At 44.9% G+C, this 11,244-nt stretch overlaps 1 protein-coding gene across 1 annotated transcript; it reads left to right on the plus strand.

The window, feature by feature from the left end:
* The first annotated feature begins 1,778 nt into the window (after positions 1-1,778).
* On the plus strand, positions 1,779-2,258 carry LOC101903567 (cytochrome c oxidase subunit 7C, mitochondrial). The gene has a single exon (XM_010815864.4). The coding sequence runs from the start codon at positions 1,840-1,842 to the stop codon at positions 2,029-2,031; it is 192 nt and encodes a 63-aa protein (XP_010814166.2). The 5' UTR covers positions 1,779-1,839; the 3' UTR covers positions 2,032-2,258.
* The last annotated feature ends 8,986 nt before the right edge of the window (positions 2,259-11,244 follow it).

Genomic DNA, 11,244 nt, shown 5'->3' on the forward strand with positions numbered 1-11,244 from the left:
GTGCCATGTGGCTTGCAGATCTTAATCTTGGACTAGGGATCAAACCCCGGATCCCCAAGAGGGAAATCACTGAGTTCTAACCACTGGACCACCAGGAAATTCCCTAGACTTAAAGTGTTGGTGGAGAAATATTAATAATGTAGAGTAAACTTAGTGTGTCACATCTATAGCCATTGTATTGTGAATAGCACAAAAATTTGAGGAACTAGCCTTCCAGTACTTGAAAACTGCTATGCAATTCAGCAAGGAAGTTACTCAGTTGTTAACCAACAAGTCAAATTCAGACAAAAAAAAATCATAATCGTCGCACTTTCATTTTATGTCTTAAACAAAAATATCAACCAACATTCATGTCAAAACTACACCTATTTGGAACTTCCCCGGTGGTTCAGTGGTTGAAACTCAGCACTTCCAATGAAAGGGGAGTGGGTTAGATTCCTGGTTGGGGAACTAAGATCCCACATGCCATGCATTGCAACCAAGAAAATTAAAAACAAAAACACCTATTTATCATGTATAACTTAAGGTTGATTACTGATACAAGCGGCTCTCAAAAATCAATGAAAGCATTTTGTGGGAATAATTGGCTAAATGGAATTGACAAGAATGTGGTATATTTTGTTATTTCTAAATTGTGTGCTACACGTTCTTTATACGTACAAAACATTTTAATAACCTATGTGTTTGTACACATCTTTCCAAGGAGCCAGTTTTTAAACATTTACCAGCACACCCATGTTGGCATCTCTTTGCCATTCTTACTCCAAAGTTTCTTGGTTAAGAAGGTAGTTACTTGCTCTTTCATTTTCTTCCCAATTCCTTGTTTCATATGATCCCAGGTGGGCAACACCGGAGCCCCTTGGCCAACAGAAAATTACTCTGAATTCGCTTTCTTTGCAGAAACCACCTACCTCATGCCAGGCTATTCATATGTGCACTGTTTGAAGTTTTCCCAACAGCTAGTTGAGATGGACGTGATTATCCCCACTTCACAGATGAGAAAACTGAGTAGCAGAGCCAGGATTTAAATCTAGGTCCGCTGCATCCAAAGCTTGTGCTCTTCCTATGACGCAGCCTCCCAAGCAAGAGACAAACACGATCTAGAGCCCACAGGGTACAGGAGAAATACCTAGACGTCTCTCTGATCCCAGTTTTTAAAAAATGCCATTGAACCTGAGCCATAGACAAGGACTGCTCTGGAGCCTTCCTTCTCCTCCTTCCCATCAGCAAGGTAATCTTTCAGTCTATTCTAAATACTTTTTATGTTCGCTCTGGATTCTGGAGACCCCCAGAGTCAGGCCCATCACTTTCCTCCCTGAGAGGGTGTGGTTGTCGCTGGGAACTGGAGGCTGAAATAAATCTGCTACCTGCTCTGGGATGCTGCAGAATTGGAAACATGCAGAACATGGGCTCTTTATCCCCAAGATGTGGGGGCCCTGAAGGAGGGAAACTCAGAAAATGGTGGAGCCAAAACTGAGACAGGACCTCCCTGGTGGTCCAGTGTTTAAGAGTCTGATTTCCAGTGCAGAGGACATGGGTTCAATCCCTTGTGGGGGAACAAAGATCCCACATACCACAGGGCAACTAAGCCCAAGCACCACAACTACTGAGCCCACACACTCTAGAGCCCATGAATGGAAACAAGAGAAGCCCAAGCACTGCAACTAAGACCCAGTTCAGACAAATAAATAAAAGGAAGATTAAAAAAAAAAAAAAAAAAAAAAAAAAGGATCCTTGCTGTTAGAGGAGCAAGGTCGTGAGGCAAGGAGCGGTAGGTTTGCAGCCGCCATTTCTTCCGCCTCTGGTCTCTGGATCTTTTGTAGAGCGTCCAACAGCGCTATGCTGGGACAGAGCATCCGGAGGTTCACAACCTCAGTGGTTCATCGGAGCCACTATGAGGAGGGTCCAGGGAAGAATATACCATTTTCAGTAGAAAACAAGTGGAGATTACTAGCTATGATGACTTTGTTCTTTGGGTCTGGATTTGCTGCACCTTTCTTTATAGTAAGACACCAACTGCTTAAAAAGTAATCCATAAGACAGATAGAAAGAGGAGCATATTAAGAGGTGCAGTCTCTTAAAAGGATCAATCCCTTGAACTCAGCATCCTAGATATGTTTGTAAATAAACTTATAGCATAAATCCTTAATGCCTCTTCTCTGAAATATGGAACATGATAATTGAACATGTGCTTACATTTTGTTTGGGTAATATTGCATTATTAGTTTCTTAATTAAATATGTATTTGATTTAGCTTGTTTAAAAAAAAAAAGCTGAGACACACAATGGGCATTCTTCATGTTTAGAATCCTACACACTCATTACAACAGAAACTACAAGTATACCCCCATCCTCCACTGTTCAGGACCAAGCTGTGGCCAGGGCCTGCCAGATCTGGGAAGTTCCCTCTGAGCAATTTCCAGGTACAGACACCCTGACAAGTTACCCATGCCGAGGCATCGGTGAGGCCTGGCTTGGAAACCGCCTGGCCACCAGGAGAGCTTGGCCGCCAAGACCAGGAATGAGTCAGAAGGTGGGGCTGTTCCATTCCCAAAGCAGAAGTTCTTACTAGTGAAAATCCTTTCTCCCTGCTTGGTAGAGGGGCCTGGGGAAGTTTGGGGATGAAGTTTAGAAGTGTTTCCCTGGGAGAAAGCCCTCTTCTTTAGAAAGACTTCCCAGTGTGTCTGACTGTCTTGATGTCTCCAGCATCTGATTCTGAAATCAGGCTCTATCACTTCCTGTGTGGCGTGGGGCAATTCACTCCACCTCTCTGATCCTCATTTATGTAACAGAAGCAAAGCAAATACTGTATGGCTTCCCAGGGCCAGACTCTGGAACTTTACATCCCTTGACTCTTTCATATCCTCTCTGCAATCCTGTGGGGTTGATATTAGTATCTGTACACTGTAGCAAGGTGGACAGAAGACCAGAGAGGTTAAGTAACTTAGCTGGGATCACTCATCTGGAATTCAACCGAGGTCTAGGTGACTCCAACTCCACAGATTCCCTTTGTAACTATAAAGTACTAGAGGGACTTCCCTTGTTTTCCACTGGCTAAGACTCCATGCTGCCAATGCAGGGGTGTGGGTTCGATCCCTAGCCAAGGAACTAGATCCCAGATGCTGCAACTAAAAGACTTCACATGCCACAACTAAGACCTGGTACAGCCAAATAAATAAATATTTTAAAATATATTTTAAAAGTTATGGTACTTGACACAGCATAGTCCTCTACTGCAGAGTGTGGGAAATAGATGTGAACTTTACATCTGTCTTGTGGTAGTGGTGGTTTAGTCACTAAGTCGTGTCTGACTCTTGCGACCCCATGGACTGTAGCCCGCCAGGCTCCTCTGTCCATAGGACTTCCCAGACAAGAATATTGGAGTGGGTTGTTACTTCCTTCTCCAGGGGAGCTTCCCAACCCAGGCATCGAACCTGCATCCCCTGCATTGCAGGCAGATTCTTTACTGTCTGAGCCAGCAAGGCCAAAAAGCAACTTTATATCTGAGGCATCAACCTCTGAGGCAAGGAGCACAAGATAACCCAGCTCCTTGAAAGGTGGGCAATGGTGGGTGAGCTGTTAAAAACATCAACAGTAAGGGGGGAAATGTGTAAGATCTCAAAAAAAAATTACATCAACAATCTTATACAAACATACTATTCTTCTTCCAATTCTCTTTTCCTTAGAGGCAGAGATATAGCCTTGCAGGGCTTAGTACTAGCAGTAGCGGGAATAACACTAATGATAACAATGGCTTAATATATGTTGAGGTGCACTATGATAAGTGCCATATTTGTATAATTCCATTGAATTCTCATAAAAATCCTATGAGACAGTTCTTATTATCCCCATTTTACACAAGAGGAAATTGACCCTCAGAGAGCTGTGCCCCTAGATCTTACAACATGTAGGTGAGGAGTCTGGCTCTCAGTTTTCTGACTCCAGAGATTGTGCAGCAGCCACTGGGCCACACTGTCCAGATGCACCATAAAGCCTCAGGAGTTAGCTGGCCAGTATCATTCAGGCTGCTCACTCACCAGCATCAAGAAATATTGTATACTAGCAAGTCAGGCAGCTTCCCAGGCAAGGATGTAATGGAATGTTGACGAGAACTGGTTTCACCTGCAGAAGCAGGAAGTTGGCTAGGAGGGAGGTTACTCCCAAGGACCAAAAGACCAGACCGTAGGTCTTTGGCCCACCTGGCACTGGGGTCCCCAGGCCTGGCTCAGAAGCATTGCTGGGATTCCAGGCTGCACCCACCACCAGCCTGTCTTCTCTCTCTTCTGCAGAATGCTGGGAAATCACTGCCCTAATTCAGAATCTCTTCATCCATCTGGAATGTGGGTACCAGAAAGTGGTGTCAGATGAAGCAAGTGTGAGCAGTCTGGTCTTGGGAAGTGAGTGGTCAACCTCAACCAAAGCTTCACATTCCAGGTCCAGCTTGTACACACACACACACACACACACACTTACACATATACACAGAGTGACAGAGATTGCTAATCAGTAGCTAGGCAATATCTACCCAGACTAAAGATCTCATTTCCCAGTCTTCTTTTCAGAGAGGGTGGCCATATGACTACGCTCTATGGATGTACAGGAAGTGCCAACGCAACTTCCAGGTAGACTCAGCTAGGTGGTTTTGTACTACTGACTGAGGTCACCTGCTGGTATTCAGTTGGTGCACGAGTTGGCTTGGAATGTCCAAGTCAGTGTCACTCACATGTCCAGCATTTTGGTGGGGCAGCTTTTAGGGAAAGGTTCCTGTGGTACAATCTTTTGGAGCACCCATGTGTGACCAGCGTGATAACCTCAAGAGAGCTGGACTTCTTACATGGCAGCTCAGGGCTCCAAGAGCAAGGCTTCCAAGGATCCAGACAGACACTCCATGGCCTTTTACAACTGAGCCTTGGAAACCACTTGCCATCATTTCTGCTTATGCTATTGGTTAAAGCAGTCACAAGCTCACCCAGAATTGAGGAGAAGGGTCACAAACCTATACTTCTCAATGGGAGGAGTGTCAAAGAATTTTCAACCTTATTCTAAAAGCACACCAGCCCTAGACCACTAAGTCTGGACTTGAAGTCAGAGAACAAAGAAACTTCTATCTTGTTTAAACCAGACATATTCACAAAATGCAGTGCACATACAGCCCACAAGACATGGGGGTTGGGGAGGGTGAGCAGATAGTGAAATCTCACAGGATTAGAACTGTTCATTTACTCTCATTTACTCATTCAACAAACCAAGCTCAGTAGCTGCCGCTCCCCAAAGCTCTTATCTCACTCCATACTTCCCTCATCATAACGCTTACCATGATCCACTGTAATTACCCACTTACTTGTCCATATCATCCTTGCTCTGCTTATCTCATGGACCATCCCTGTCTTGTTCATCATCATTCACTTATCACCTAGCACAGAACCTCAATAAATATTTTCACAGGTTCATATTTTACAACCAGACAGCAACTGATGCTTCAAACTGTTGGGATCTGGAGATGAAGTGAAGAGAAGTGACACTGGTTAGGACTCTGCAGGGTTCCTGAAAAAGTCCCCAGCAGCTTCAGGGGGATGAAATGAAGAGAGCAGGAGGTGGGACTGCCAGGCCTTGGTGATGATGGGTGAGGGAGAAGCAGGAGTCAAGCGTGTACCCACAGGAATTCTAACTACCTAGTGGTTAAAATTCCAGGCTTTAACTGCTGAGGGCCCGGGTTCAATTCCTGGTTGCAGAAATGAGATCTGACAAGTTGCACAGTGCAGCTGAAAAAAAGAGTGGTACCCAGGTTTCTAATCTGAGTAACAGAATAATAAACAGTGGCATCATTTGTTGAGAGAGAAAACAGAAAAGGGAAGTAGAAGACTTGGGAAGAAGGTTGTGAGTTTGGGCTATCTGCGTTTTTAATGCCTGGGGGCCACCCAGGGGAAGTGATGCAGGAGGCAGCTAGACACACAGCTGGACAGACGCAAAGACCAGTAAAGACATGCACACACATTCCGAAACGTTCCCACTTGTGTCCATTCATTGTTCATTAAAAGTGTTGGAGGAAGCCGGGTCCAGGGCAGAGCCCTGGGATGGAAGTTGGCAGACCCACGTGCCCGTCTCCACTACAACCTGCGATGTGTTGTCTTAAGCAAGGGGTTCTTTCTTCCTGGCACATATTTTTCTGCTTTGTTGTAAAAATGAGAGGATCACCTCTGACTTCTCTCTTCCTTCCAGCACTTCTGTACAGCACTTCTATATTTGAAGGTCTACGACTTGAAGGTTATCACGCTAGGCACTGACCCTATTCCTGCTCCTCACAAAAACCAGATGGACCACAACAAAAAGAAAGTCACCTTCAGAAGGAGGCTGGTAGATAAACCACTGTAACTCCCTGAGTCCCACCTGCTTTCCCTTTTTTCCAGTCCCTGCTCCCAGTTCTCTGTCTACCCATTAGTCACACCCGAATCCCACCTTAGCCTCCAGGCTCCTTCAGCCATTCTTGGCCTCACCCTCTTCTCTACCCCAATAGGTGTTTTCTTAAGACCAGCAAGAACAACAGTTATCCTAATTCTTCACATTTGTGTCACACTGTGTATTTCTACTTTCTCAATATACATGATATTTATTGCACAGCAGTTATGTGGCAGGCAATGTGCCAGGCTCTGAGTCCCTGGAATGAAGACATGGGCCCTGCTCTTCTCACAAAAAGCAGAGAAGAGCATTAGCAATGTAATCTGATGTGATACAATCACACAAGGGCTGATAGGACCCACATAGGAGCCATACAGGGGCTGTAGAGGTGGTGTGTGTGTGTGTGTGTAAATGTTGTGTGTGTTTATGAGAATCCTCAAACCCTGTGAAGAGTTCATGAAGCATCAGCACTGGAAGCGATCTCCCAGGCCAATTAGTCCCACTGTCTCATTTTATTTGTACAGAAACTGAGCCCCAGGGAAGTCAAGTGACCTGCCCAAGAACACACAGCTGGTGAGAGCGGCAGAGCCTACACTGGAAGTAGATATCCCAGACTTCTTTGGGTCTCATCCACTGTCCTCTTGCCCCTTCATCGCACTCCTTCCTAAGATCAATCAATAATGATGATATCTTGAGCTTTATAAGTGCTAACATACTGCCCAGCACCATGCTGAGCTCTCCACATGGATTGTCTCATTTATTACTTACAGCATCTCTTAAGAGTTAAGTCTGTTTTTAAGATCTTCTTTGATGATTATAGAGTCTCAGGTTAATTGACTTGCTCAAAGCCACCAGTTAACATGTGAAAAAGTCAATATTTGAACACGGGTAGTCTGAATACAGAGCCACGTGCATGAAAAAAAAAAAAAAATCACCTGATGACCTTGCTTAAGCCACAATTCCTAGGTTCTACCCCTGGAAAGTCTGATTTTCTAGGTCTCATGTGAACAAGATGGAGCTTGCATTTTAGCTACACACAGTAGGTGATTATGATTTGGTGGTACTTGGACCACACCTGGAAAGACCCAATTCTCTTGTATCTTTTTTCAAAATTCAGTTTTCCTGCAGACACCTCTTTTCCGCAGGGAAATGGCTTCAGGACAAAGAGGGTGCACCAGCGACAGATATTGTGCCCCCTGGTGGTCAGATATTAGAAGCCAGGAACTGCAGCCGAGAGGGCTCCTGGTCAATATCACAAATGAGAATTTTTCTACAATTCTGTTCAGTGAATGTTCCTAAGGTGCCACTGTGTGCCAGCACTGAGCCAGCATAACTCATGATGCGCGCGACAGAAGCAAGACTTCTGAGAGCAGCATTCTTCAAGGTGGCCGCTTACTTGTTTTCACCCACCAGTACAGAGGCATGGATTTCAAGCTGCAGTTGGGCCAATGTCACCTGTTGCAGGTAGTCATGTAGTCAATGGGGTCACAAAAGAGCTGGACACAACTGAGCGACTGAACTGAACTGATTCCAGGTAGTCATATCTGATAACACATGGCTCTGTATTTTAGATTTTTGCGTGTCCACGTGGGCTAAGTTGCTTCAGTCATGTCTGACTGTGTGCAATCCCATGGACTGTAGCCCACCAAGCTCCTCTGTCCATGGGATTCTCCAGGCAAGAATACTGGAGTGGGTTGCCACGTCCTCCTCCAGGGGATCTTCCCGACCCAGGGATCTAACCCACGTCTCCTGTGTCTCCTCCGTTGGCAGGCAGGTTCTTTACCACTAGTACCACCTGGGAAGCCCATTTTAGATTTTTAGGGAGGTGTAAAAGAGGTTTCTGAGAAAAGCTGAGCCCACACTCTGGCGGAAGATGCAGGTGTGTATTTGCCATGCGGTGTGAGGAGGCCAGGCTTCGGAGTTAGGCTGCTGCAACTGCTGCTTCAGGCTCTGGAGTCCTGGGACAGTTCTTTAATCTTCCTGAGTTGCAGCTCCCTTGCCTGGAACATGAAGCAATAATAATTACCACCTCACAGGGTTGTAATGGGGAGGAAAACAGCCTCTTAGAAGAGTGCCTGGCACATGGTAGAAGCTTGAAAAACTTAGTACTTTTGATATACTTTGTAGTTATATATCATGGACTATGGACTTCCCAGGTGGCTCAGTAGTTAAGAATCCATCTGCAATGCAGGAGATGCAAGGAGGAAATGGCATCCCCTGGAAGGAGGAAGAAATGGCAACCCCTGGAGGAGGAAATGGCAACCCACTCCAGTATTCTTGCCTAGAGAATCCCATGGACAGAGGAGCCTGGCAGGCTACAGTCCACGGGTCACAAAGAGTCGGACACCACTGAGTGACTGAGGAAGCACACATATTATGGAATATAAAAGAGATAAACCAGGGATTCTCATATCAATCTTGATTTATTCTCCATGAAAAGGAGCTAAAAGAACTATTAATAATTCTCAGTTCTGTGCAATTGAGGGAAAAGATCTATTCTAGTTCCTGCTGCTGCTAAGTCAATTCAGTTGTGTCCAACTCTGTGCGACCCCATAGACGGCAGCGCACCAGGCTCCTCTGTCCCTGGGATTCTCCAGGCAAGAATGCTGGAGTGGGTTGCCATTTCCTTCTCCAATTCTAGTTCCATAGACATGCAAACTACTCCACACCCTTAGTGGGAGTGTAAATTAGTACAACATTGGAAACTTGTTTGACAATGTCTGCTAAAACTGAGTGTGTGTATGACCCAGCAATTCACCCCTAGGTATATGCTCCAAATAAATGCTTATAGATCTTAACCAAAAACATATATAAGTATGTTCATAGCAATGTTGTTGCTGTTCATTTGCTAAGTTGTGTCCGACTCTTTTGCGACCCCATGGACTGTAGCCTGTTAGGCTCCTCTGTCCATGGGATTTCCCAGACAAGAATACTGGAGTGGGTTGCCAATTCCTTCTCCAGGGGATCTTCCCAACCCAGGGATTGAATCCGTGTCTCCTGCACTGGCAGGCAGACTCTTTACTGCTGAGCCAACAGGGAAGCCCAGTTCATAGCAATATTATTTATATCAGTCCCAGAGTGGGAGCTACTCAAATATCTATCAACAGTAGAATGGATTTAAAAACTGGTATTTTCATAGAATACTACCATACAGCAATGAAAAGGAGCAAACTAGGAATGAACATAATGACATGGGAGAATCTCACAAATATGAGATTGTTTGATGTTGAGAGAAAGAAGCCAAAGAAGCCAGACACTGAAGACCATGTACCTTACAGCTGCATGTATATAAGTACAAAATGGGGCATTCCCTGGCAGTCCAGTGCTTCTATTGCAGGGGACACAAGTTTGATCCCTGGTCAGGAAATCAAGATCCTGCAAGCCACTTGGCACAATAAATAAATTTTAAGAAGTACAAAGCGGTCAAAATGAATCTAATGCTGTACGGATTGGAACAGTAGTTACCTTTCAGAGTAGAGTACCCTTGTGCTTGGAGAAGGTATGAGGAGGCTTCTGCAAAGTGGCAATTAGTTCTATATCTTGATGTGTGTGGCAATCAAACAATTGTGTGCACTTTATAAAAACTTGTCATATATTGTGCACTCTTCTGTAAGTATGTTGCATGTGTGCTCAGTTGCTCCTCTGTCTATGGAATTTCCCAGGCAAGAACTGGAGTGGGCTGCCATTTCCTACTCCAGGGGATCTTCCTGACCCAGGGATTGAATCTGCTTCTCTTCCATCTCCTGCATTGGCAGGCAGATTCTTCATCACTGAGCCATCTGGGAGGCCCCATAAGTATATTAGATTTCAATAAAAAGTTTACCTAAAAATCTCTTGATAGGTCCCTCATGACCAGTCACAGAATATACTCAGGTATCACTCATTACAAGAGCCCAGAGTCCTATAGGGTATCAGAATCAGGAATTCAATGCTCCTCTAAGGATGGGAGATGTGGCCTAGGCTCCTTGAGCTGGAGGCAGGTTTCCTGCTCAAAGCCAAGAAGAAAAAGTCTTTCTTGTGGATAAAACAGTTTCTAGAAAAACTACATCATTGTGCTATGGAACACAGCAAGAGGGCTCAGTATCTGCCTGGAGTCTCTAGGTGGAAAAATCAGACTCTAACACCAAGCCAATCACAAAGCTAGCACCTGGGCCCATGCTAGATTGCCTGTTTGAGAACTCCATTCCAAGAAATTAGGAAACAGAAGTGGTGAAACCCATATAATAATAGCACAGAGAAAGACAAAACAACCCCTACAGGAATCCTCCAAAACCCTGAGAATGAGCAAAATGCTGACCCCTCAAGAAGCAAATAAATACTGAAGAAAATGTCATGATGGAGAGATGGCAGATGCAATAAATGAGAAAATTTATACCCCTAGATTTACAGGTAAAAGCATAATCTGAAAAAATGCTTCCATTCATGAAACATGAAAGCTGATTTAAAATAAACAAGTCTAAAATGTTCAACGGAGAAGGCAATGGCAACCCACTCCAGTACTCTTGCCTGGAAAATCCCATGGATGGAGGAGCCTGGTAGGCTGCAGACCATGGGGTCACTAAGAGTCAGAAACGACTGAGCGACTTCACTTTCACTTCTCACTTTCATGCATTGGAGAAGGAAATGGCAACCCACTCCAGTATTCTTGCTTGGAGAATCCCAGGGACGGGGGAGCCTGGTGGGCTGCCATCTCTGGGGTTGCACAGAGTCGGACACGACTGAAGCGACTTAGCAGCAGCAGCAGCAGCAGCAAAATGTTCAAATACATGAAGGGAGAAGTAAAATCCATATCATAAGTGAGATATTGTGGGGGGAAAGGTGAGTTTGAAAAAGACCAAATAGAGGGAC

The sequence above is a fragment of the Bos taurus genome, chromosome 19, assembly GCF_002263795.3.
Source record: "Bos taurus isolate L1 Dominette 01449 registration number 42190680 breed Hereford chromosome 19, ARS-UCD2.0, whole genome shotgun sequence".
Lineage (NCBI taxonomy): Eukaryota > Metazoa > Chordata > Mammalia > Artiodactyla > Bovidae > Bos > Bos taurus.

Coding starts and splice junctions, on each gene's coding strand:
- LOC101903567 (XM_010815864.4), top strand. CDS start 1,840: ATGCTGGGACAGAGCATCCGGAGGTTCACAACCTCAGTGGTTCATCGG.